Below are 27,933 nucleotides of genomic sequence, written 5' to 3'. Positions count from 1 at the left end.
TTAATCTTGGTTTGCATTTGCACTTTTCTTCCCCCTCTCGAAGAAAATCAGGTTTTCATTGGCGTGCAACCCTCTCGCTGTGATTATATCAGCTAAATATAATCCCTTACACTGTACCAGGGTTCGTTTTACTTTGCAGGAGGCTGTGCGGTACCTGTACAAACCTACATCGCTCAGCATGTATTTACTCCCTCGGGCTCTTACTTACTAAGCGGTTTGTTTTTCTGCGTAGGACTTGCTTCAGGCGGGTTTCCTTTGGCCGCCCGGGTCCCTCAGGGTTCTGCCCTTCCAGGCTTTAGGGCAAGGACGGCCCGCGCCTCGCCCCTGCCCCGCCCGGAGCCGGGGGGCGAGCGGTGGGCGCCCGCCGGCGGAGGGGCGCCCGGTGCCGGGCAGGCAAGCGCCGCCCCCGCCTCTCCCGTTGGGCGCCGGCGGGCGCGCTGCGGAGCCCGTCGGGGGCCGGCGGCCTGGCCGGGGGCCGCTCCCTCCGCGGGTGCTCGGCCGTGACGGCCAGCACGTGCAGCTTAGGCGGTCTGTCTGGATTCTGTTGTTTTATGTAACTGAAGCTGGATTACGTCCGGCTGGGCCTGAAATGGCGGTGGGGGGGTGTGTGTGTGTGTGGGGGGGCTTAATTTCAAACGCAATGCCGTAGGATTATTCCCGAAGTAGCGTCGGGTGTTTAACTTGGTTGCACTTCTAAACGCCCGTTTGCGAAGCCTTACGCTCACGCTCGATGCCCGCCGGGCAGGGGCAGGGCCCCTTTCCGCCCCCTCAGCCCGAAGCCCTCCCGCTCCCTCGCCGGAGGCGCACCCAAACCGGCACCGAGGGGCGAAAGCGTCACCCGCGCCCGTCCCCGGGCGGCGGGCACTGCGGCGCTACGCACGCCCCGCGAGGAAGCCGTGGGCGGGCGCGAGGCGACTTATGAGGCCGAGCGCCCGCCCGCCGCCCGCCTTCCCCCCGCGCCCCGGCGGGGAGTGAGCGTCTCGGCGGCCCTGCGGCGGGAGCCGGGCGCCCATGGCCCGGCACTGAGCCCCCTGCCTCCTCCCCGCCTCAGGGAGCGGCCTCGGGGCCGCTCGCCCAGGGAAGCCACAGGTATCCCGGGGCACCGGGCAGGGAAGAGGGCGGGCTAGGCTTGCGCTCCTGGCTTTCTGGGGTGGCGGCGGGCAGGAAGGAGAGGGGTGTGGCGGTGGGTGCTGTGGCTCCTCAGGCGCCGTTCCCCTAACCGTGTCCCCCTCTCCTCCCGGCCCAGGAGCTACAGGAAGATGGCGTGCCTGCCCGCCGCCCCGCCGGCGCTGCCATTGAGGAGGTGCCTGGGGCTCGGGCTCTTCGTGCTGCTCTGCCTTAGTTTAGGTAAGCAGGAGCGGCTGGCGTGGGGGGGGGGACGTGCTGGGCCCGAGCGGGCAGCGGCACCCGTGTCCCGGTCGGCAGGGGACAGCGGCCCCCGGGGCGTCTCCTGCCAGGGCTGAGGCTGGGCCAGGGCTTGGGGTGGCTGGCTTCGCTAGCCACGGTGGCGAGCGCTGAGGACGCGTGAGCTCTCGGCTCCCCCGCCCAGTGGCCCCAGGCTGCCGGCTCCCGGAGGGGCAAGGTGGTCGCCCGTCCCAGCCGGGGCGAGAGGAAGGAGGGTGTTTGGGGGGCAGCTGGTGTCTGCTGGGAGCACGTGGCACGGCCCCTCCGGCTTCGGCTTCGGCGGCGGGGTGGTTGCTGCAGTTTTTTGGACGGCTAAAAGTGAGTGCGTGGTGGGGCAGGGCGGCGGGTCGGAGGGCTCTCCACCGCCCAGGCAGCGCAGCCCGCAGCGAGTGCTTTCTCCAGCAAGTCCCCGTCGGAGGACTGCGAGGGCTGTCCCCTGTCCTTCTCCAAGCACCTGCCGCAAAGCTCGCTGAAGTCCGCAGGTCCCTCCTGACCTCGAGAGGCTTGGGATGAGTCTTCTCAGCTGTGTGAAATGTTAACCTTGAAACCACACGAAACTCGCTTCTGAAGCTGGGCTTCGTTATGGATGCAAAATAGGTTGTGCTTATTGGCAATTTTAGTGTTTCATTGAAGCTAACAGTCCTCTAGAGCAAACCTGGGCTGAACTTGGGGCTTTGATTAAAAATCAAGGGTTGCAAAATGAGGAGTTTTTCATGCTGATGTTGTGAAACCAGGAGATATTTGATGCTGAGTTTCATTTTGAGTTTCAGTCTCAGAATCTTAAAACAAAACTCAGAGAATTTAACAGGGATTGAATCGCAGAGCTCACTTGTAAAGAAAGCAACCACCTCAAACGCTGCGCGTGACATCTCTGCTCTCCTGTCTTCCCCTGCACTCCTTCCCCTACCTCTGTGCTTGCAAAACACGTGTCAAGCACAGATGTATTTTGCCTGTACTGCAATGGGCAAACAATCTATCATGTGCAGAACTGTTTCTCTCTCTGTACTTTAAGAGCTTGTGGTATGTTATTAATGTAATTACGAGCATGTGGTAATTCACCAGTCATGTAGTTTCTCTAAAATGGATGCTGATTCCAAAGACGGGCAATACTTTGATATACAGTCTGATGCATGCTAATATCCAGTACTAGAAATTGGAGTTTGATAATAGAAAACTAGATGTTCCTGTAGTTGTACTTTTTTTTTTAATATGGTTTACTGAGGGAATGATAGTTTATCCGGCTTTCCATCTCTCCATCTGTGTCTTAGGCCCCTACTTGTAACTTTCAAATCCCCTGCCCAGTTTCAACCAATTTTGTGAGGAAGGCAGAGCTGGCAGAGATGTGGCATCCTTGCCCACAACATGGAAGCCGCTGGCTAGCCACGAGCGGCACCCGAACAGCTGGAGCCCGTGCTGCCTCTCGTCATGCCCGGCCGACAGAAAGGGCAGGGGACAGCTGTGAGGGGGCTCTAAGGACCATGGTGGCACCAAGGGCTTGGGAATGGACTGGGAGGCTTGGCAAGAGGTGCCTGGGCTGGGAAACACAAGGCACAAATCCATAGGCCAGCAGGACGATTTGGCCATCCTGGTGCTGAGAAGACTTACTTCTCCAAATCTGATCAATTACAAAATCCTAGGGTTTAATTCTGCAAGAGGCAGAGTGGAAAAAAAAAAAAGCTCTTTTAAAAGCATTATATCAGTTTTCATAATTGTTAGATGCTTCCCATGCAATGAGTCTGTGAAATTCCTGGTGCCTCAGGAGCAGGTTGCTTGGCCGACTGATAAGAGCAGCACAGCCGATGCACTTCCTTTCTCTCTCTGTATGCACACTTACACACTCTGCCACCTTTCTCTCCAAAAAGAGGTATTCCTACGTTAGTGACCCTTGAAAATACATGGCACAGTACCCACAACTGAGTGGTTTGAAAAGCTTTACTGGGACTTGTAAGTGATGGCTTCCCTAGGTCACCCACAGGGACCGACCTTGTCACGGCAAAATGGTGAAGCCCTGGGAGTCTGCTATCGCCCTGCCAGTGACTTCCCATGCATTGTTAAGCGAGTCACCAAGGCCAACATTTACAGAACTGACACCACGTGGGACTGCTCATGACCACATCAAGGCACAGTTGAAGCCAGCACCCAGAGCCTGTGGCTACATCTTGTGTCCTTGGGTTTAGCCTGGGTGTCCTGGTGCTTGCACATCTCTGTGCTGTAGCACTCTGAAAGGTTAGGTAGCATGCTAGCATAAAAGCAGGTGTTCTCTGTATGCCCAGTGTGAGTAAAATAGTAATTAGGGAATGCTGGGCTGAAGTTTTACATTGTAGCAGTAGGAGGCATTAATGGGGGGCTTAATTAAAAAGGATGATTTGAAGGTTGTATTTCATAGGAAATCGTGTATGGCCAACCTACTTAGATACGTTTCCCCTTGAATTGAAGTTTGCTACTCTGGGGTTCACCTGAGGTGATCCACTGAAATGCCAGTGTAATTTAGAGCTGCTTCTGAGATGTCATCTGCTGCTGGAGACACTGATGTGCATGAAAACCCTGCTGTCTCGGCACAGCAGAAGAGTGGCAGAACAGCCTTGATTACAGCACAGACTTATTTATTTACAGTCTGAACGCGTTGCCGGTATCCCCATGGGCTTGTTTTTCTCCTGCTATTGGACCTTCACACCTACCTACAAATTGCAGGACGTTCTCAGTCCCAGTTTGTTAAACTAGGAAAATGTTGCTAGAAGTTGCTCAGTATGACTTTTCCCTGCCCGTTGTGCAAACATGGCATAGGCACTGATGGCAGGGACCCAGCGAGCCTGGCTTTGTGTCCATGGACTATTCCTTTTAAGCTTCCGTGGAGTCTTTTCTTCTGACTGAGGACCACCTAGTTCTTGGCTTCTTCCCAGTGGTGAAATTTTTGGGAAGTTTTGAGGAAAATCCCTCCAGCTTTTCTGAGTTATTGGAGAGTTGAGGGAGGGGGGGAAATATCCACTTCCCTCCGCATTGTGAGCGAGCGCTGGCTCACAAGTAACTCACTCTGGGAATCCCCTCTCGCGCATTGCTGCCAATAAAGAGCTCAGAGTGGAGCTGGGTTTCAGAAGGGGACAAAGAGGGCTGAGAACAAGGAAGATTCCCTATTTTGTGGCCGCCCCCAAATATTGAAGTGTCTAGCAATTAGCTTTTGGTGCTTGACATCCAGTTTCCCTGCCAGCTCCAGTATGGGTTGTGCCCAGGGCAGATTTGATGACAGAGATGGCAGAAATTTTTCTTTACGTACTGGATTTGCCCACTTGATCACTGGATGCAAATTGAGTTTCTGTCTTATTGCTCTTGCTGCCTTGCTGGTTTCTTAATTTCTTTTTTCGGATGAGTTTCTGTCTCCTCCTGTTCCAGACATGCAGAAAAGAAATGTCTTTGGTTCAAAAACAAGAGCAGTGGAACTAAGGGACTCCTTTGTCTGTCTGTCTGTCTATCCAGAGTGAAACCTGCTGTAACAGCTTGTCTGGAGAAACAGAAACCCAACTAAAGGCTCCTGGTTTTGCTTATAGACTCTGTTTTACTTCTTCTGTTGTGTTTTTTTAAATGAAAGAATTCTTTAGGAAAAAAAACACAGAAAATTAAACATAGACAAACTACATTCTTATACAGTCAAAATACAGTTATAGGCCTGCACACCGAGTTTGTAAAGCTGCTGGTCCAACGTTCATTTCACCCACATTGTTTCCTTTTTCCAGTTAGATCAGAATGAACCCAGGTAACTTTGGTGAGCTCACATTACTCTGAGGGCAACAGCTTTTTTGCATTTCTTGAATCACTGAGACATTTGTAACTTTTTTGCAATGTGAATGTCAGACATTCCTGCATTTAAACATGCAAAGTCTGGGGCTAAAGTTTTTATGCACTGCAGTAGGTTACCACCCTGTACTCCCTCACACCTTTCCTGCTGATGGCTGCCTCAATTCTGAGTTACAAGTGTGGTTTAATGGACGTAATCAATCTGACAAAAATGAAGGCTGCCACTGATGGAGTTATGACCCTGCGTTGCTTGTGATGAGTTAGTTTTCTGCAGGGGTCAGCCCGCTCTCTTCAGTGCCAGTTTGCTTTTACGCCCGCAGCTGTGTACCCTGGAGGGACGTGCAGACGGATTGCACAGCTGAGGGTGCCGAACAGGTCATTGCCACAGAAAGGTGCAATCCTGCTCCTCTCTCCTCTGCTACTGGCTATGCAATCCTTGTCCTTTGCAATAGTTCTGGTATGTGTCTGATCCTTGGATGATCTAAGTAGTCTTCCAGCTTAGCAGAAAGTTTCTTTTTTTCCCCTTGTTTTACAGCAATGTGGTGTATTGAACCATCCTCTGGAGAGCCCTGCAAGGAAAGCAGTGGGAGCATGTGGGGTTGGAAGGGGAAGAGGAGCCAGATCCCTTTTGCTCATGTGGGGAAGGCATGGGATCAGTGCCAGTTTGTCATCTGGCTGCACCCCAAGGTTGTGCCAAGCTGGAGGAGAATTTCCATGTTCAGAGAAACTCTCCTTCCTTTTAAACATGTGTTTCCTACTGTAAGCGCTGCACACATTTAGATGTGGTATTTTTCATGAGGTAGCAAGGCAAATGTGCTGAATGCAGTGAAGTCTGTTTGCTTGGCAAAAGGAGATTGGTTTTGTTTTTAAATAGATGAACTTTATGTTTAATTGTACCTCTTCTGTCCCCTTGGAGGGACATCACCATTGGGAGTCTCAGGAGGTCATTTAAGAATATGTAAGTCTTTCCCAACGTGGAAATGCCACAGGCTTTGCTTCTGCTTTTTCACTGTTATGCTTTTAAAATATCATTGGTCCCAGGGGACTCCCTGACTGAAAATAAAAGTGCTGACTGCTGGGTAATGGTGGCATCTCTAGCTATACTGTGCTCAAAAGACATACACCTTTTGGCGAGCCCAGAGTGCTACCATATCACATAAAAAGTTGTTAGAAAAGACCATCGAGGCAGGTCTCTGCATACTGCTGCTCTCGCCATAGCAGATACCCTCCGGTGTAGTTTTAAATGCCCGGCAGACAAGGGTTTTATCCCTGTGCTGGGGGAAGTGCTTCAGTCTGAACAGACCTTGCTGTCAGACACTGCTTCCTACCAGCCGAGAGAGCCCTTTCCCCGCATCACCCTGCCCTGCGATGCTCCCAGCCGGTGCTTCCAGTGGCCCCTGCCCAAGACTCTCATTTCACTCACTCTGTGGCTTTTGTAGCTTTCAGACACCTCTGGACTGCTTTGGTCTCATTTCCTTAGTCATCCTTCAGTTAATTACCATTTGCCATGCTGCACTCTTATATAGGGCTGTTTAATCTCTCCTCCAGCCAGTCCTCCAGCTGCAGGGTTATTGTCAAGGTTGTCATCTGCAGAGCACTTGTGAGTTAGTGCCTGAGCAGGGACCAGGTTTTTATAACAAGATAATGGCTGGCAGGCCTGTAGCGTTGTTAGCTGCACTGGTGAACATTGCTATGGCTGTGGGCAAGTACTTTAGAAGAAAAAAAAAAAAAAAAAGTAGTTTTTCTAATTTTGAGTGGTCTTATGTGAAAGGTATCATACTTGATTTTCCTGGTTACTGGGCACTTTCACCTTCTATTAGTTTCAAGAGTGGGCTGGCTACTTCGGGATCATGTGAGGCAGTGAGATTTAGCAAGCACTGAAGAAAACTGTGGCCTTAAGTGGTGGGGAGGACCTCAACTTCAAAAGCTGTGCTGCAAGGACAGTAGTATGCATGGCAGTGGTACTGGAGGAATTAGGAAAATAATCTGAGAACATCTTCAGCTGGGAGATAAATACAGAGGAAGTACAAAGTGATCCAGTCAGCAAGAGACAGAGTCTGCAGGGGAAAAAATTAACAAATTTATTTTTGTCTTTTTGTGCAACAAATCTCCCCCAAAGTCCTGTCTTACACAACTGCCACATCTAGTTTCTGCCCTCAAACTGGGAAATCGTAAGAGTGGTGAGCCAGCTGCAGGAATTTGATCTCGAAAGGAACTAAAATATGCAAATCCTCTGAGAACATTCAGATTTAGTGTCCCTCCTGCCATTTTTTATTCTAGCAGGGTCACCCACTCCACATGCTGGGAATGGAGAAAGGGGAAAGGTTCAGAAAGATTCTTCCCTTCGCTCCTTTCCCCAAGTCAAAGATGTCCTTTTGTCCCTGTTGCTGATGTCCCTGCCAATATGCAGCATAGGAGATAAGCAAGCACTCCTTCCTCTCCTCCCCGAGCGTGCAGCACCCATGTGGACGGCTCCACAGCAAAGGGCAAGATCTTAAGATGCAATATAGTCCCTGTTCCACACCCAAGTACTTTGGCGTCTCATCTCCAGCTCCTTGCTTGGATCTGACCTCCTGGCTACTGCCAAGATTAGAAATTTGCCAACCGAAGGGTTGCGATCTTACTTGTGTTATAAACAAAGCAGACTGGACATACCCAGGCGGTGGGCTTGTCCCGGCTGGGCAGTGGTGACTCAGAACGCAGTAGATCTTTATCTCAAGAAGTACTGAAATATAAGCTAGAGCAAAAGGGTGGGGTACCAGCTGGCTGGAGCTGCCCCAGTGCTGCAGTGAGTCCCTTTACCAAAGTTATTTCAGATTCCCTTTTGTCTTCTCAGTTGCTAATTGCAGATCGTGGAACTTTTTTGTGTTTAATGGAGTTTCCTTCCCTTTAAAGCCAGGTTTTTGACAGAGTCGTGACTCAGTAACAGCGCTTCCTTTCATTCCCCATCTGGCTGGGTTGCCCTGCTGGCTTTTGTGGCAAAAAGGCTATCGGGGGTGTGTGAAATCTGCTTTCTGGTGAGCAGCAATTAAGGCTGGAGAAAGCAGAGCATTCAGTCTGCAACCTGTAAAGGAAACCACAGTCGGAGGGAGGGCTTCAATGGGAGTAGTGAGTGTCTAAGAAACTGGGACCACATCGGACACCAGCATGTGTTGAGAGCCCCCTGTGAACCACTCTAAAATGAGTGTTACCTACCGTACATCACTGCTTATCAAAGTATTCTCAGGGAGGCAAATAAGATTGATAATTTCATTTGTCATCAATAGGGCCTCAAGTTAACAAGCTGCTGGGAATAAAAAATGGGATTAGTCAGCACCCCCAAAGATGGGCTTTCTGTCTATAGACGCAGGCAGGTGTCCTATGGGTTTCACAGTCACTTCGTGATTTCAAGGATTTCTTCGCTTAAGGCTTTGCACGTGAAACAAAACAGCATTAAAATGGAACGAAGACTGCTGAAGGAGTCAGGCACCAAAACACCATGGGGATATTATAATAGTTGCCAAATCACGTTGTATAGAGCTGGGTGAAGCAAGGTTACTGTTTTGTTCAGGAGGAATGTGGCAATGTGAAGACGGGAAGTGCATAAGGCCAAGGAAGGGGTGCCATGCCCTTGCTATACCACTCAGTACCCCGAGGTTACGGCATAGAAGCAAGCAGAGCTGAACTTTTAGAAAAACCTCTTTAAACTGTTTCCCTATCTCAGGCAAGTCATGACATCATTGTAAACTAGGATTAATCCTGTCACTTAATGGCCATGGACATGTTTGACTAGCGTGAGTGGGTACAGGGAAGTGAGACTGAGTGGAACTGCTGCTGAATTAAGTACATCGCTGTTTTTCTTCGGGAGCAGCTCTTCTGCTCCTCTGTCTTACTGGATTTGGGATGAATAAGGGAACATGACCTTGCAAGAAGTCACCATGACATGAGTAAAACAAACTGGGTTTGCAGCTGCTTTGCTTTGCCAGAGCAGCCTAGAGCAGCTGAAGGGTAGCAGCAGGCCTGTAGTTTGTGACTGGAAGGCTGGGCTTGGGGTTGTGCAAGGGCAAGGGGCTCCTCCTTTCTCTGCATGCCGAGACCTCCCTTTGCATGTCTCTGCTTGCTGGAATGGAGTCTGGGTAGAAGGAGCCTAGGAGGCTTGCCAGGCACTCGTGCCCAGGTTAACATGCAGTCAGGGACTCCTTAAAGAGAACAGCCAGCAGGGCCTGCCAGCACCCACTTTCCTCTGTTCCGTCCCATCTTTCTCATTGCATGGGGTCTTTATAGTGAAAGGCAGAGGAAGATAGTGTTTTTATGCACTGCTGAAATGACGTCTCCACATAGAAGTTATTTGGGCATCTAATGGGGTCTTTCTGTGATCAGTGTATTCACAGGAGTCTGTCACAACACTGATTTAAATACAAAGCATTTCTTCACGTATTCCAGTGTAGTATAGGATGTTTGCTGAACTTTAACTCCATGGAAAGCTTTGGGAGAATCTGATTCCTTACTGGTAAAATCACCTGGGATAAAGAAAAGACCAAGGGGGAGTGTCTAGTCCTTTAAAGACAGCTTTTCAAAATTTCTCAATTTTTCAACTGATTACCTGTCTTGCTCGGAAATTCCCATAAAACACTGTGTTGTCCTCACAGGATAATCCCTGCAAGTTTGGGGCAAATGTGCTATGCCCAGAAAACAAGGGGCCTGAGCTGCAGAATTACCTGGGGACTGTTGGGTGCGATTCCTGCACTGACCCCAGGGGGTGGCCTCCAGGACAAAGCCACAGCTCCATGAGATGTGTTTTCCTCAGCTGGCCCAGCCCCAGTTACCAGAAGTGCCCTTGCCTTGCCATGACATGATGTGCACCTCCTCCCAGAGCTGCCCCAAGCCCCTTTTTCCAGCCCACGCGCAGGCGGAGGGCAAGAAAGGTGTCAGCACCCCAGCAGAGTGGGAGTCCCAGGTGCATGGACCTAGGCAGAGTCAGTGATGCCAATAATTAAGAGTAGAGAGACCAGCTGCTGTTGCAAAGATAAATAGGGAACCTTACGGGGAAAAAAAGCAATGCAAGGCTGTTTGGACCTTCCTGGTTTTGGAGGGCAGCTGACAATTTGCCTCAGAGCTTTTTGCAGGACTGTCAGTCAAAAAAATGTGCAGGTCTTACCTGCTGCTTACACAGGGGCAAAGGATTCGAGGCCCACAAAGAAGGATCGTTCCCTTCACACGTGTGGCTTTGTGGGTTGCTGTCATGGTTTAACACCAGCCAGCAACTAAGCACCATGCAGCTGCTTGCTTGCTCCTCCCTGCCAATCCTCCCCTCTGCACCCCACCCCTGCAGTGGGATGGGGAGGAGAGTCCAGAACAAGTAAAACTCATGGGCTGAGATAAAAAGTTTAATAACTGAAATAAAAATAAAATAAAATATTCTAATAATAATAACAATAATAATTGTAATGAAAAGGAAGATAACAAAAAGAGAGTGAAATATAACCCAAGAAAGACAAGTAATGCACAATGCAGTTGCTCACCACCCACTGACCAATGCTTAGCCAGTCCCTGCGCAGCCATCTGCCCCTCCTGGCCAACTCCCCCCCAGTTTATCTACTGGGCATGATGTCACATGGTATGTAATGCCCCTTTGGCCAGTTTGGGTCAGCTGTCCTGGCTGTCCCCCCTCCCAACTACTTGTGTCCCTCCAGCCTGCTTGCTGGCTGGGCATGAGAAGCTGAAAAATCCTTGATTAAGTATGAACACTACTTAGCAACAACAGAAAACATCAGTGTGTAACCAACATTATTGTCATACTGAACCCAAAACATAACACTATACCAGCTACTAGGAAGAAAATTAACTCTATCCCAGCCAAAACCAGGACAGTTGTTTGCAAAGCAAGGTAACACAAGGTAAGACCAAAAAAAGGCAAAGCAGTTCAGAAGGGCAGAGAAATGGGAGATAGAGGGGAAAGAGAAAGGCTTTGGGGTTTCTGTTCACCAGGAATTATCTGAAGGTTTCCAACAGTTCAACGCTGCTTCTCTAGAGCGTTGTGTGGTCTTTTACTGCCTTTTACAGTCAAATGTCTCTGCAGGACTTCTGCCCCAGAGGCAATCTGCTCTCTCATACTGCCTGACTGTATGAGTGGTCAGGATAACCAAGCTGTGGCTGGGGAATTTCTGAAACACAGCTTGGGCAAGGAGTAAAGGAAACAGGGACAGAGGCTCAACAGCTCTCCTGCTTGCTGACTCTTGGAGCATACAAGAAAGGATGGTTTTCTTCTACACTCACCTTTCAGTTCTAATTAGCCCTGCCATATGAGGCATCTGCAGCACAGGCATAGTTTGAATGAAACATGTTTTTCTGCCTGGGGAACAGAAAGTCAGCCCTTTCATTAGTTCAGCGTTGCCACATGCCATGGGCTTCCAGAGATGGAGCAATGTGAGTACGCAGCAAGGGAGCGGGTGGGCTTCAGGTGGGTGGGAAGAGGAGGGATCTTTTTTTTCTAGAAAAGTCATTAAAAATTATTTCCATGGTGGATACCTCCCCCACAGCCTGGTTACAGAGAGCATTCAGCACACAAATGGGACAGAACTGAATTTTCATTTTTGCTTTGCAGTTCACCTTTAAAGTGAAAGGGGACTTTTGTGGGGCTGAATGACTCTTCGTGGACTTTGGTTCCTTCAGGCTTGCAGCATTCAGGTTGCAGTTTCAAGGGTGCAGAGCCTTTTAAGGGTAGATGTGACATCAGCAGGAGTTTCCAGCCCCAGCACATGTACTGCGGAGAAGGTTTTTGTTCTCCTTTTGGTTGCAAAGGAGACTCTTAGGGGCAAGGCGTGGAGAACCTCATGCAACTCATGATGCGATGTCACCCTGACATTTACTGTACGCCTACTCTTCCCCTGTTGCTGCAAAAGAAAATAGAAAATTGTCTTTATCGGGCTCCACAATCCCAAAGTTTGACAGGCTGCTCTTGTGGGTCTCTCCAGCAGTAGTAGGAGCTGAACTGTGAGAACAAGCGAAGATGTGGTCGAGGGAAAAAACACACACATGCACAAATGCATGCAGACATGCAGGAGGAGGAACTTCAAGAATCACAGTGTAAAGTGGGCTGCTTTTAAGGTGAACAGAAGGAAATGCTTTTTCACACAGCATGTAATCAAACTGTGCAACTCATTGTCACAGGATGTTGTGGAAGCCAAAAATATATGTGCATTCCTGAAGGGTCAAGAACTCTCCCTGAAGGGCAGGTCTAGCAGTAGCGATTAAACTGCTGATGCCGAGAAATCCCTAAATTCCTGGCTACCAAAGGTTGGCAGGGTATGGCAGTTTTTATCCTGTGTGGTGTGGAAGAACTGGTTTTCTGCCATTTTGCTACCCGTTGCTGGCTGACACAGGTCAGCGGGCTGAGTGGGCTCCTGGTCTGCCCCCAGTCTGGTTGCTCAGAGTCTGCGATGCATTATAAGGGGAAGTACAGGTAGTGGGGGGGGGACGACTGAGTTTGAATCTTTCCCTTTGGAAGACCAATGAAGTGGCTGAGTGGAGGGAAACCAGTTAAATGAGAAGTTGCTCATTTAATTATGTATTCTATTTTATTTAATTAATATTAAAACATTCCATAGTGCTGCCAGGACTTCCCCAGTATTTTTCAGTGTGTTTCCTACAGATTTAACGTAAAGCATGCAAGTGGGACAGGGGTAGGTGTGCTGCAGGGGAGCGGGGTGAAAGCTTAGTTCATGTTCTGTCCCAGGCTCTCTGCCTAGGCTTAACTTCAGCAAGCAGCCCCCACTGCTGCCCCAGGATCCAGCTGTGCCGATGCACTGGCTGAGCATCTGCTTGTCTCCCTCCAGCACTGGCAGCTGGGGGATTGCAAAGCATCTCATCAGAGTGTGCTGCTGGGCACAGGTCAGCATGCTGCAGGGGTCTTGCTGCCAGCTGTGTGATGGCATCCCAAGGGTCTGCGAGTCCATGCTATGAAAATGAGTCCTGGCCGGCAACGAGCATGTGGCAGTTTTGGACACTTCAGCTGGTCTGAATGTCATAGCATCCCAGTCATAATCTGAGCACTGCACTCTATGCCTGTGTATAGCGTGGCTGTGGTTAGGCATTAGCTGTGACAATAATGTGTGAGCCAGCATCAGCCAGACTTTTTTAGGGTTGGGTGGCAGATCTTACGCTCAGCTTTGTCAAGCGTTCGGTTCACGCTTCAGGCAGAGGCTTTGCATGTGGGGTCTCACCTCCACCAATGGGCGATGCTGCACTCTCCCCATCAGTGGCACACCACCTGGTCAGGACTTCCCTGCTTTCTCTCTCAGACATGTTTACTGAAATCTGTTTGGCAGGGAAGGAAGAAGTAATTTGAATCTTCTCAGTCCTGAGGCCAGCTATTTCCTTGTTTTTCCACTCTCAGTCAATGGAGTGCAACAGATTGGTATCCCCTTTCCGCTACTGGAGATGGGTGCTAAGGTAGTGAGGCCGAGACAAGCAGGGCAAATGTAAAGCAACCTGACCTTCTGGACTAATAAAGCAGGGTGCGCAGAGATAAGCATCATCCTGAAGGTTGCACAAACCCAGGCGAAAGCCCAACTATCTGCCCTGGCCTTGGTGCAGCACAGGACCGCACGTCAGTCAGTATTGGGTCACTCTTCCAGTAACAGCAGGAGCTCCTTGCTAGGCTGCACCCTCACATATCAGGTCCTGGCTCCTGCAAGCACCTACCCACTGGAAAGAGGAAGGAGAGTGGGAAAGCAGGGCTGATTACAGGAGTGGAGTGCATAGAAGTTGTAGTGCGAAGCAGAGGGATTACTGCTAACCTGATCAAAGTTGCACCTAATTTTCCCCTGCAAAGGTCTTGACTTGTTACTGTAGGCACATGCCTGTATACGAGGTGTGGCACTGACACGGTTGCTGGGCAGGCATTGGGGAATGCCTGTGCTGGTTTGTAAGTAATCCCAAGGGAGGCCCATGGGCTTTCGCAAATACAAATTTGTTTTAGCTAGACTAGGCAAAATTGTTCATTTGCTAATACTAGGAGGCTGATGACAGTGTGGCTGTAACCTTTGTTTATCATTGTAGGGTTGCTTCCAGCTTCTGGGATCTTGAAAGCTTTGGGTTGGTTTTTTTTAAAGAAACAACCCCTTCCCCAAAAAACCCTGAACCCCCAAACTAATAGTCCACTGTGGCCTTGTTTGGCATGCAGGGAACCCACTGCAGGGTGACACAGACGCTCCAAACACTGAGCTCTGAAAAGGGAGAGCAGAGGAGATAGCAGTTTGGGCATGTATGTTTTTATCCCCATACATGAATAATGGCAATTTTTTACTCTGAGGTGTGGGTTTGTTTTTTTTTTTAAGGGGCCAGCAAAATTTCTGTTCAGGCAGGTAACTCTCCTGCCTTTACCTTCAGTAAGCCATGCAGAAATCATTGTGTGCCCTCTGGCTCAGGATCCTAAGTAGGACTGGAGCATCACATAAGAGGCAATGCCAAGGGAAGCCTCCCCTCAGTGCAGGGCTGAAGTTGTAAACAGCTCGGTGGGTGGTGAAGTACATTAGCGGGTACAGACAGAGCTGAAAGAGGTAAGCTCTATGCAGCAGGTCCTGGCACAAGGCTATACCACTGTGTCACTGACTTTTGTTTGCCCCCCACCTACAGGCTATGCACTGGAGAAGAAAGTAGTCAAAAGCAAAGTGGGAGAAAAAGTTGGCCTGCCTTGTTGTCATGAAATTCCCAGCTCGGAAAGCCTACATAATTACCGGGTCTACTGGCAGAAGAACACTACAGAGGTAGTGCTTGCCTATGCAGAGGGGAAGATGATCTCCAAGCACAAGCAGTACGGGAACCGGACAGAGATGGATGCCAGGAACCTCACCCTGTGGATCTCCCCAGTGGAAATCCTGGACAATGGCCCTTACCAGTGTGTAGTTCAGCACCTCAGATTTTCGCAGAACTCAGTTGTTGTGTGTGATGAGCCTGTCACCCTCTTTGTTACAGGTAGGTGGATTGCCTCCCAATATCTGAGGCTTTCTAGTGCCAGCCTCTGGTGGGTAAAGGATGCTCCTCCAAGCTTTAGTCATAATGTAGCAGATAGACTTTCACAGGAAGTCTAAAAGAGTGCCAGAAGGTCTGTTAACTATTTCCATTATAGCAGCCTCCCTCCTTACCTTTCCAAAGCTACCCCAGCTACAGAAAATTTGCCTTTCCCACCACGCCAACAACCTCCCCTTGATGCCTCCCTCTTGGGAAAGGACCCCTCCCAAGACACCTCCCCAGGTACCACTGCTGCTGGGTGCCCTAGGCCACCTCTGCCCCCTGCTGTCTTTTGGGCAAAGCAGACACCCAGTCCTTGGTGCACGGGAAGCATCCAAGCCGAAAGAGGAATGGGGTGGCATTGTTCTTCTGTGGCTGCAGCAGCATCCCAGCCCTGCATCCAACCCCTGGGGAGCCCAGGCTCTCTGGGAGGGCTGGCCAGCTGCACTGCAGATCCACAACCTAAGGCTGAACTCAGCTGGAGATTTGAGGCTTTTTACCTTAAAGAAACAACCTGAGTTCCTTTGCTCAAAACGAATCTGAATCTTTTCTTGGAGGCTACAAAAAGTTCCGTTGACATTATTTTCCATTTCTACCACTGTTTTTGTGGCGGTTGGTTTCAACCAGAAGCAGAGATACTGGTAAGATATATAAATATATACACACATTTGAATACCTTTAGCAGCACAGAGTTCCAGGAATCTTCCAGACAAGTCAGTGAATGAATATTCCCCATCTGGAATGAGATTCAACAGCAAAAATAACCAGTCTCCTGAGGTTTGGCCATTGCCTGCTTGTCTGAGGGCATGGTGGGCATGTGTGCAAGGAAATAAATTTAGTGATCTTTCTGGGAACTGACATGAAAAAAGGGAAGTGCACTGCCAGCACCCTCTCTAGCTGTGAGGGCCGAGGAGTTAACTGCATGAAAAATGTGAAACAACAGATCTCTTTTCCTCCCTGCAAATACTCCAGTTTCTTTCTTTCCAGAAATCCCCTTGCTGTCTTTACAGGCCAGTTGTAATAATTATGGTAGACTTTGGCTCCCTTTGGTAAAGTGGGATCAGTTATTGTGGGGATCAGGAAAGGGAAAGCTCCCCTCACCCCTGCTGGAATCAGGCTAACCTTAGAGAGGTGGAAAGGTGTTACTCCTTGGTGACTGATCAGGGAGCCTTGGTGAGGCCAGCTGGGATGTTTGAAGGGACTTTCCAGACTGGATGTCAATGCTGTATTGCTCAACAGATAGTGGGCCTGGAAGGAAATCCGGGTCTCTCCTTGTGTGCCACTGTTTGGCTGTGCAATGTTGAGCAACTTTCTTTCACTAATTACTAGTTACTCGCAAGCCTAGACCATGGGTTTGTGGTCAGCACAAGATGCACAACGACCGGAAGGCTGTCTGCCTTGTGCAGATCCCAGCAGTCATGTGGTCAAATGGTGAGTCAGGCAGGGAGCAATCACAGACAAAACCTTAGCTGCTCCAAAAAGGGTCATTTTGCAGTGAGTTGAGCTACACGCTGCAGCTCTCTGCCTGGCCTTGCCGTGGCTGGGGCTAGCATCTGCGGGGGTGTGCAGGCTATGGACCTACAGCTGGCAGGGGTGGGAGGGAGAATTTGGTCCCTTTGGCAGCAGCGGTGTTGGTGTGACTTATGCCCACCAGGAAGCCACACGCTGAGTTTCTTTTTCTGACTGGTGCCTCTCTTGCTAAAGATGTGGTCCCATGGAGATTTTTCCAGTGGGAGAGTTGCCTTAAATAGTTCCTTTGCCACCCCTTGCCTCCTCCTCCTCACCCTGGGCTCTTCATTGCAACCTATGGGCATCCTCAGTTTTACCAATGCAACTGTTTACAGTAACATGGTGAACCAGATTGGCAAAGGGAAGCGGGCTAAAAAGATCACCACCTTTCTTCTCCTTCTTCACTCATTAGTCCTCTCATCCATTTCACCATGCAGCCTCACAAACACTTACAGCAATACATCTGACCAGGCAGAAGGGCATGGAACAAGCTGTGTGGCTGGGAAACCTCTGAAAACTGTCTTTGGCAATGAGAAAAAAGTCCAGTGAGAACATGGTCTGAGAGGACCTGTGTATTGCTATGCATTTTTGCAATGACTAGTATGACTTGGTCTTGCTCTCAGCTGAGCCTTCTGGAGGGGCTCTTATGCAGAAAATGTAATTCAGTCTCTTGCTGGCCATCCCAGTTGAGAGACCAACATGTGACTCCCCTCCTTTCCCAGCAGAGATGGACCCACTGTGAGCTTCTGGCTGGGAAGGGACTAATGGGGGGGGGGACGACGACTGTCTACCATTACCTGTAATACATATTTTTATTCAGTCCCATATTTTTCTTACCTGTTTTATGATTCCTTCTGTTGTTCCACAGACTGCTCTATGTGGAGGGAAATGGTGGCATTGGAGAGGTGGGGTCATGAAGTCTGTGTACTACCCAGGGAGGAGAAGCAGCAAAGGCCAAGGCTGTAGCCAGTCAAGGCTGTGGGGAGAATGCTAAGGCACGAGAAAGGCCAAACAGGTTATGACAGAGGAAGAATGCCCTGTGGGGGAGTCTTTGCTTTGACCATGGGTGATCAGGACTGCAGCCCTCACTGTAATCTGACAGAATGGTAACTGAATCTTTCTTGCTTCAGCTGACTTCAGTAAGCCGAACATAACAGCAGAAGTATTGGCTAATTCCTGTGAATCAACTGAGATGGTGGTAAGATGTTCTTCTTATGGAGGTTTCCCCAAACCCAAACTCTCTGGAGCTCTCGACAACGTGTCCATGGTGTGGAATGCCAGCTGGGTATCCGAGTCCAGCCTCAGCCCGTACAACGTCACTGGCAAACAGTGGCTCAATGTGACCAAAGACATCAGCATCACTTGCTCCGTTGAATACAATGGCTTTGCCGAGTCCACCAGTTTGCTTCTGAGTAGGTTTTATTAATAGTTTGTGTTAAAAAACCATTTTGCTGAATCTGCTGAGTTGCGTCTCTGAGAAAGCAGTAGATTTTGTGTATCTGTTCATGCAAAGATGACCCAATGATCCCACCTGTGAGCTGCACACCAAAATATTTCAAAGGCTGTAAGACAGCAAGGGTGGGAGAGGAGAGTTATGACAGTGACTGACAAACAGAGACAGCTCTGTCTTTCTGCTGCTCTACCGTGTCACAGCTGGGCTGAGAGACCAACTGGATCCTGTTGTGATCTGGTGATGTCAGCCACAGTGGCTCCCACAGGTTGGGGTTGCCACCATTCAGTGCCCGTCTGTACCAGCATGATCTGGCTGCCAGTTGCGTGGTACAGACCTGGTATTCGAATGGAGGGACTTGAGAAATGTGTGTGCCTTAAAAGCCACAGGTTGCACTTAAAAAGAATTTCCTCATTTAACAAGCATGTTTGTTCCTGCTTCAGTGACAGAAACTGTCAGCTGGGGTCTAGACAAAATTCTGCTTTCATACACATATTTAATATAGGGTTAACTCATACAGAAAAAAAATCCATCACTGTGCGTGGCTTAAAAGTGATAACATAATAGATGAGTCTGTGCTTTGAAAAGCTTGAGGCACAAGTGGGAACAGCATGGGGGAAGGCAGCACACTACAGTCCAGATGTTTTGCAGTAGAAGGGGATTTGCAAGAAAATTCTTAAAGCCAAAAGGATTCTTTTTTTTTTTTTAATGTTACAAAAAAAGTATTCTGAAATGTCTCTGGGTCTGATGTTTTCATCAGATAAGGGCACCTTCAAGGGAAGCTAGAGAAGCGCTATTTTTCCTAGGGAATCGTACCTTATTCATCAAGGTACCTTATTCATCAATCTCACTAAAATCAAAGGGGCTCATGAGGAGAGGTGCCATTCAGCTTCAGGACGAATGCCAGAAACCAGTGCTTTATGAATATTGGTTATAGCTGGATGTAGTGCATAACGTCCCTAGAGATGGTAATGGAAGAATGTTATGACTATCATACTACATACAAAAGGAGGGCAACAAAAAAAGTAATAATAGAAATACACTTTTGTCACACATATTCTTAGAGGAGGGTGCAATCAGCAGTGACAACCACAGTCACAAAACCCGCACTTTTGGATTTTTAAAATGTGGAACAACTCCCATTTTGGTATGATGGAAATGGTCCTCCAAACAAGTCTTCCATGAACACAAAGTTCCAGACAGAATACAGCCTCTGGTAAACGTAGGAGGCAAACCCTACAGTGGAGGGGAAGATTGTACAGCAGATCAGGCTAGTGTCTTAGAAGTTGAATGATGCTTAATTGTGCCAGAGGCAGACAATGAAAATCTGAAGATCTATGAACATGCACCAAGTCTGTCCCTCCTGTTGAATTAGGGTTGTCCTCTCCTGTACAAGAATGGCCTGTTATCTGCTCTAGTCTCCAAGTGGCAGAATGGGCATCTCCAGTGGTAAAAAGCCAAAGGCTCCAGATCCACTGAAACTGAACTCTGCCACAACACTCTTTTCCTGCGACGCAGAAAAAAAATCTATTCTAGTCTGTTTAATGCATCATTCTCCATCACCTGTGAATTCAGTGGGAAAAAATTAGGCATAAATCTGGTGAAAACAGTAAGAAAAACTGCAGAGTACCTTTGAGAATGGAAGTTTTCTAGATATGGACTCAGACTTTTCCACCAAGCCTAACCAGTTTCTTTAAAAACAGCTTATGTGTTTTTAAATATTGCCTGTCTCAGTCCTGTTCTGGACAAAGACCCATCATTTCTGATTCTGTGGATACATTAAAAATTTCAGCACAAAGCAAATTTGGAGAATGGAAGAAATTTAGGTGCCAGCTTTGTTTGTTTACTGAACAGGTAAATTTTCAGGCTGAATATCTGAGAATTTGGCCAGAACCACCAAAATTCATATAGCTGCTCTTACGTGAAAATGCCAATATGTTGTTGGGCCCTTTATTTATGTTTTATTTCTTCTGTCTCAGAAAAAACAAAGGAGTGCGTTGTCCCTACTGTGCCTCCATCTTATAATGTCATTACTGCTTCAAGTATCATCATAATCACCTTCCTTTTGGCTATCACCCTTGCAGCAAGATACCTCCCAAGGCATGGTAAGTATAGCTCCTTTTTGAAGAAACAGTCTCTTACTGCTTATGGAGTTTCTATGCAAAATACACATTTATAGAAACTATACTGACACGCTAGGTATTTTTGTACCTTCTCATTTCCTTTTTTTTTTTTTTTTTTTTTTTTTTTTAATGCAGCATCTACTGTCACAAAATCTAAGTCCAGCTCAGGACTTTCCTAAGTTTTGTGTGCAGGCAGCGCTAGGGTTCAGGTTTGAGAGTGAAGGGGTGATGGGGAGTTTTGACAGCAGATCAGAGTATTTCCAAAATCAGGGGTATACAGAATTGAAGAGATGCACAAAGGTCCCTTTTTATATATTAAGATGCTTGAAGATGCCAAGAATCTTGGTGATCATGATAGATAGAGCTGAACACAGTTTCAGAATGAGATCTCTCTACCACCCTACTTAGACAATCCCTCAGAAACAATCCCACAGAGCCAAAGTTACAAAACTGCATAGTGCTAGGTCCACAGAAAGGACTTAAGCATAGCAATGTCCCACTTTTAGGAGAACCCCAATCAGGAGAGATGGATTTGTCGTCTTTGTGTGGCCAAAACCAGCACAGGTGAGGTGCCCTGTCCCACCCTATGAAGCCTTCAGTAACTCCAGACATGTCTCCAGGAGTTTTTCAATGGCAAAGGGGACCTCAAGCATCTCAGGGTTAGCTGGCAGCTGAGTAGACTTTTTTTTTTTTTTGTGGCTCAAAAAAATCTCATCTATTAGCTGTTGCTCCTAATCATGTCTAAGGTGACCTAGCCAGAAAGCCCCTGAAGATGAGGGTAGACATCTATTGGCTTTATAAAGGCAGCTAGGAATCCAGCCAATATTGGAAGTCAACAGCAGTAGATGTCCTATCCACACCACATTAGCAGCTTTGAAAAGCAGCCCTGGAGAAAGACAGCAGGCCTTGCAACACGTTACAAATATCACCCAATCAAGTTCTGTCAGTCACTGGGGAGGTCAAGTCTGGAGACAAGGATACCTCACTGAGAGCGCTCTGTGTTCAGCCCACTTAAACCAGAAGCCACCAGTCTGAGCGTCTTAACTCATCATGATCGCAGTGGTATCCCCAGTTGGAAAGTTATTTGCTAGGCAGCAGGGACTCACTTCACTTAGGGGCACTTTTAAGTTTGTCATGCTTGTGTCTTCTGCTACGTCTATTTCAACTTCAGACAAGTTCACTCTCAAGTCAGAGTTGTGGAGGTAGCATTTTGTTTGAACATTTTTTGAGCATTTTTCCTTTCTCCTGCTCACCAACCACATCCCTTCAAAAACCAGTGTGACCACTAAGTCAGGCTGGGCTAATTTTCTTTTTGGTGTTTTATCACAAAGAAAGGAAGCTTCTGGAAGGCAGTGACTCTTGGCTACACCTGTGCACCTCCTCATTTTCCACTCATGTGCCCCTATGACACCAGTGCTGGTTCTCCCCTGCTGTTCCCTGGGGCTATGTCAATGGGAAGGCAGCAAGCAGGTTGAGACCAAGAAAATCACAGCTGATCACAGCCTGTGCTGTCAGCTGCATGGATAATGAACTTCTAATTATAGGAGAAAATGAACTGGAATTGGAAGATTTGGCTCTAAACAAATATAGGCTGGAAATTAAAAGGTTCCTTACCATTAAATCAGTAAGATTCTGGAGCATTCTGAGACAGCCTTTTATATAGAAACCAAATTGCTTTTAAAGTACATGTAAAAAGCATACCAATGTGGTAGAATGTGATCACCTGCAACAGCACAGGACATGGCTGCATAAACTGGAATTTCCCTTTCAGTCCCATTTTCCTAATATGCACAAGGATTAGATTTGCCGAGTTAGGTGGTGCTATTTTGTACAGCGACTTTCCAGACCAGGCGTATACTGTAAGAAACTGAAGCTAGAGCTTCAATCCAACTTCCCAGTTTGCACAGTTGTCACATTTTCATGCTGCTTTGTATTGCCACCTGTCTGGGAAGGGAAATACCTGTCCTCAGAGTGCTTCCTGCTGGTGTTGCTACAGGTCACCTTTCAAGAGCTATTGTGGGAGCTCAGAATAGGTCTGAGAGTACTTCTGTTTTTCTGGCATATGGAAAGCTGAGTTGAGAGCTGCCTTGATGCTAAGAGTGGTTTCTGAGCTCAAAAAGCCATGCTTCAAAGAGCTGAAGTGTGGGAGGGAAGAATAGAAAGATAGAGCAAAACGGAAATAAGAGTTCTCAGATGCATGATTGTGGTGGTGACCAAAACAGGTAGATGTTTGTTGAGGTTCAGAACCCTCTACTTTGAGGAGCTCACAGCCTATCTTTGCAGTAATTTAAGAATGGAAACTCTCTAGATTTTTTTTTTTTTTTTGGCTCTTCATTAATTTAACACAAAGCAGCAAGAGTAGACTGAGATTAGAGGTCACTTAAAGAATAGCTTAGAATCCTTGTTGTAAAATTTGTGCAAGTACAATTTGCTGTAATAGTACAGAAAGATTCAACTTCCATTATTAAAACAAAATCGTTCATACATGCTGACATACTAAGGGGACCTGTTTAATCTGAACTCCTTTTAAAGCACTGGAAGAGTTGGTTGGCTGGTTCTAACACTGGTGTTCTTTCACTTGCTTGGTAAACTGCATTTAGTGACATGTAACTTTTACCATTATTTCCCTTCTGTCCTTATCTTAGCATGTAGCAACCTGTCTTTGTGCCAGGCTGAGGTCCTAGCCCTATGCTAATGAGAACTGTTTTATCCATATGACACTGTATAGATAACATTTACATATAACAGAGCTTTCTATCAGATCAGGCTATGGCTATGGGCTAGCCATATTCAGATGTACTGCAGGGATGAGTCCTGCCAATAGAAGTAACTAGAGCTACAAGATTTGTTTTTCTTTAATTTCTTCTCTCCTTTCTTCCCACTCTCAGTCATACTTCACTTTGTTGAAGAAGACATTTGGATTCAGCTTTTTTATCCAGATACTAATGAGGTATCTTCTTTTTCAGTCTGTTCTCACTGTTGTAAGCATCAGGATTCAGTGGAAGAGGGTGTGAAAGAATGTATGAAGCCACCTGTGAGCTCTAAAGTGACATCTGAAACATCATCTGTATGACCAGATTGCATTTGCAGGTAGTTTTCTTCCACCATTCTTCTCTTGGCAAAATAGCTTCTCAAATACTATTAGATTCTAGGGTGATGTTAGCTCACAAAACCACGTATGGCTTTTAATATGAGTGTGTGCTGTCCTTAAGGGTAAATAAAAGCGGTAGGGCCCTATTGCCAACTCGGACACATGGTGTTTCCCGGTCAGGTGTTTCCCAGTCAGGTAACTAGAGGAATGATGCTCATGTTGCTTGTGGGGCATTGCTTTGTTTGGGTTATTTCAAATTTCTAGAAATGAATCTAGCGAAAAATGTTAGAGAACCAAATTTCCTGGGCTGCTAAGCTGCTTTCTCCACAGAATTGGCCCTGCACGGATGGTGTGCAAGTTTTTGTGGCATTCATTTCCTTAATTAACATTAATTTTTAGGGACTAAATGGGGATGGGGAGAGAGAGAGATGAAAGAAAAGGAACATTTGACAACTTTGACTGTCAGTGTCTCCTCTGAACCTGTGTAAGGAAGCTGGTTAATATGAGAGGTGGGTTTGTAGCATGGTCATGCATCTGTCAGGATCTGCAGTGACATCCCCTGCCACTGCCCTTGTGCTCATTTTATGGGCCTCCTAAATAAGAATGGCACAGTCTTTTAGTTCCTGTCCTGTTGGACTCATTTGTGAGTAGCTCATTGCTACTACAGGTCTCACATGAGGCTTCATCCCCTAGAGGTTATTTCTGGCTGATGCCCTGTGAGCCATGTGCCTGATCCTATACATAAACATGGGAACATCCCTGATGATAGAAATGAAGGATTGACCAAATGGTGGTGAGGGAGAGGTGAACAAGAGAACAACTGCATCTTTTCCAGTAAAATCAGCAATGCCAGTCCACTTCTGAGATATCTCCCATTCCCTTCAGCAGCTGGAGGAATGGAGAAGGAAAAGTTTCCCCTCTGAGGCTTGCCCAGGAAACACTCATATTTTAAAAGGAGTTACGTTCGATAATGTGTTGTTGTGAAGGATGGGCTGGGGAAAAGTCTGGCTTACCAAGGTTTTATGACTACAAAGCATTATATTCATTTTGGCTTGAAAGCTCAGCAGTGTGCAGGGCTGTGTCCTCCAGAAAGACATTTTTGAAGTCAAGAGACTTAAGGAAAGATTAGCAGCTAACTGTTCTTACTCACATCATTATCCAGGTGACTGCATTTCCTGCTCTCACCACAGCATGCTGAATTGCCAGGGTAATGCTGTAGAGTAACAGCTGTAGAGTCCTAGAAGTCATGAATTTGTCATGCTGTGCGTTGCAGTAATCTAAAAGCTTAACATTTTTGAGATGGAAAGGAGGGGAAACTATCATTGAGGCCACTCATCTCATTTCCAAACCTGACCACCCACTCATGTTTTCCTCTGGGGAAGGCCCTGTCTGGAACAGATACTAGAGCCTTGGTTAGCATGAATTCCGGGGGCTTTTGTGATGGGAGTGGCAGGAGTTCACCTACTGAATAAATCCATTCTGCCACATTCCTCTTTAATAATTTTTATAAAAGTTTTCCAGGCTTTTTCTGTAAGTGGCTTGTGTTTCCCAACTCCAGTGCCTGGAACGGCTGCTGCCTGTGGACCGGGATGGAAGCTGTGCTTCCTTAGTGTCTGACTGTCACCTTGTAATGATGTGATATGCTGGGCCATGTCCTATCGCTGCTTAAATAGGGTAGTGCAGTCATTAGTCATCCTCACTTCGCAGAGAGATAGCACCTCTGTACGGTCCAAAGGTTTTCACAGTAAACGTTCAGCCAGTCTGTAGCTCACTGTAGTGCCTGTCTAGAGCTGCCTAGCTCTGAACAGCTCTGTCTTTACTGTAATAGGAGCCCTCTTGTGGAGGGCTATCGCAGGTGATCCCTGTTTGTCTCGGCTCTACAACATTCTGGCTTACATTTAGGATTAAGAAGTGGGGGAAAATCAGTAAAATCTTTTCTTTGTGTCCCTCAGGTTTCTTATCCTTTGTATTCTGCACTGCAGTCCTCACTGTTCGTTGTACAGCAATGCTTATTGCGTTGACCCTTTCGCTCTCTGAAAGGGGATGACAGCAATAGAAAACTCTGCTCAAGAAGACTGACAACATAATCTTGTGTGAATGAATACAAAACCCTACCTACGCCACAGAAGCTGTCGGGTACTCTTGTTACAATGGGGTCACTGAATTCCAACTGGGAGGACCCTCTGTGTTCCTGCAACGGGGCAGAAGAGGAGCGTTGTCAGCATCGACATACCAGTTTAAGAGTTTGGGATCACCCGGCTTTGATGCTGCCTCTATGAAAATCAGGGGGCCTGCAGAGCCCTAGCAGATAGCCCACCCCCATCTACCCCTTTAGTAACGCAGAGCTGGCCTTTGGGAGACCCCAGACCCCGACACACAATCATCTCAGGTCAGGCTGTGCCTCCATGTTGCAACTAGGAGCAGCTAAAACTTCTTTCATATTCAGCCTCACACGGGTATCTACCAGTACTGTTCTTTGTGCTGGAGGACTTCGGATTTGGACTTGACCATTACAGATATATGTCCTTCTCTGCTAAAGAGGCAATAATGCACACACTTTTCATGAAAAAGCACCTTGAGGTGAGACTATATGCCTTATGCTTATTTTCAGTGCTATGAGACTTTTTAGGGAATGATACATACTGACGGCACACCTAACAGCTAACTAATATTGCTTATCTACAGCAGTGGCACAAGTTCTCGTAACATTTCTCTCCTGAAAGGATGGCCTTGACAAGCCAGGTACCACGATACAGCTCCTCCATGAAATTACTCAGAGATACAGGAGCACATCTGACGCAGCGCAGCCCGCTGGTGGTGTGTGTGTGTGAGTACACGCATGTGCACACCTTTGCGCATACACATGTAGAAGCTTTTATATGCATTCCTTCCTACCCACACTTGTAAAGCCCCATTTAAATTTCTGTAACACTCGGTGGTTATCTCACATGTATCTACTGTAATGAAATGTAACTCAGGGCCTTGCTTCATAAACATAGGTCTGCTTTGATTTGTACATTTGCATAGGAATACTTGTTAGTGTAGGCTCTCCAGATTCTTGGGACTCTCTCGCAGCGACACAGGGATTTACTGTGCATTGAATGCTGCTGCTTTCTGCCAGCATTCTCTCTACCCAGCCAGGACTTGAAGGAAGTTCCCTACAGGATGCTAACATTGGATAGGACTCATCTGATCTGGGTGATATTCTTGCCTACTGTGTAGGAAAAAGTGGTTTCTCATTTTGAAGGGAAAAGAGGAAAAAGCCCCAACAAGCTTCCTAAGCAACTCTGCATACTAACCTAACTCAACCCTGCCCTGAGTTTTACAGGTTTGTCCTGCCCTTTTGCTCTGTCCCACTGCAAGCTGTACCCATTCCCTTACTGCTCTATCCATGTGTGTAGTTAGCAGGGCAGACCAAAGTCTTAAAGCACCATGCCTCTTTGTGGGATGTTTTGTTGCTTGAGTTGTTTATCTTGCTAGGACACAGCAAAGAAATATTCTGTTTCACTTCTTTCTAGCAGGTACATATTGAGAGAGAAATTGCTGGAGGAAATAGGAGGACTAAAAGTGGTTTATAGAGGATTGAGCTATGAGAGGCTAAGGGATCAAGTCGCTAGTAAAAAATAAGACACTGCTCCCTTTCTACTCCTGCAGAGTCATGCTGCCCCATCAGCTTTTTTACTGCTTTCCCATTGTATGAAGTGAAATGGGAACTTCAGAACATTCTTAAGGAGGGTTTTTTGACAGAGAAAAGGAGATAAGGTGGGTCATAAGGAAGCAATACTCTTTGCACTTGTGCATTCTGGTTGCAAGCAGAACATAGGTGACACAGAAAGCAGTGTTTCCAAAAGGCAGCCTGACCTTATTGCAGGACTTGCTGTATGGTCAATGGTATCTCATACTTTTCAAGTTTCCTTTTCTTTCAGTCTATGCTTGTTCTTCCCAGCACAAACTACTAGCTTCTTGCAGGCTGAACACCCTCTTTTTTTATTTACTTTGCTCATTTTCAACATTGTGCTTCCTTCCCTCCTATAACCACGATGCATTTCCACCTTACCAACCACACCAGAGCTCTGACAGTTGTACTGGCACAACCATTTTCCCTCTGACTATCTCATCCTCTACTTCTGCTCCAGACTGACAATTGCACAGCCTCCTGGAGAAGGTTTGTCTTTTGCACTGTGCCAAACCTTTCTACATCACCGCAGACTCCTGTGACACTTTAAGTAACTCCTTCTAAAGGAAACAAAAAGTTTTCACTGACAAGTATGTCTAGCATCAGTTTATTTTTATATTCTTGATGGGCAGGTTATTTTGTTTATTTTTTCCTTAAGCACTTATACTATGAATCATGTTTTCTATTGCCTTATTCTGTATTCAGTGAATTGCACACAAATGGTTTCTGTGAGACCTTTTCAGCTTAATATCTGGGCCTTTGTACCAGGTGAGCTGCTCTGTTATCACAGGTATTTTGTACATAACATTTTTTCCTGGGGTTCCTCCTTTAATTGTATTAAAAAATACATGGTAAACTCAAGTTTCGTTTCCTCAGTAATAAAAGATGTCTGTTCTATGTA

The 27,933-nt window shown here is 47.2% G+C and overlaps 1 protein-coding gene and 1 long non-coding RNA gene across 3 annotated transcripts; one reads left to right on the top strand and one right to left on the bottom strand.

Annotated features, from left to right (window-relative positions):
* The first annotated feature begins 931 nt into the window (after positions 1-931).
* Positions 932-27,933, top strand: LOC128144742 (T-lymphocyte activation antigen CD80-like). 2 transcript variants are annotated; one of them, XM_052793960.1, is made up of 7 exons: positions 932-1,089; positions 1,247-1,347; positions 14,809-15,147; positions 17,823-18,104; positions 20,122-20,247; positions 23,232-23,355; positions 25,309-27,933. In XM_052793960.1, the coding sequence occupies exons 2-6, from the start codon at positions 1,260-1,262 to the stop codon at positions 23,336-23,338; spliced, it is 942 nt and encodes a 313-aa protein (XP_052649920.1). In that variant the 5' UTR covers positions 932-1,089; positions 1,247-1,259; the 3' UTR covers positions 23,339-23,355; positions 25,309-27,933. The 2 variants fall into 2 exon arrangements, with proteins under 2 accessions (XP_052649920.1, XP_052649919.1); XM_052793959.1 differs by having other exon boundaries at positions 944-1,089; positions 25,339-27,933.
* On the bottom strand, positions 15,141-17,826 carry LOC128144744 (uncharacterized). Its single transcript, XR_008236181.1, has 3 exons — positions 17,530-17,826; positions 15,850-15,919; positions 15,141-15,259 (listed from the first exon to the last, which is right to left on the bottom strand). It is a non-coding gene; the product is annotated as an uncharacterized LOC128144744 (long non-coding RNA).

This window comes from Harpia harpyja, chromosome 8 (assembly GCF_026419915.1).
Source record: "Harpia harpyja isolate bHarHar1 chromosome 8, bHarHar1 primary haplotype, whole genome shotgun sequence".
NCBI lineage: Eukaryota > Metazoa > Chordata > Aves > Accipitriformes > Accipitridae > Harpia > Harpia harpyja.
The sequence above is the reverse complement of the archived record's forward strand: the minus strand, read 5'-3'. Positions and strand labels throughout refer to the sequence as shown.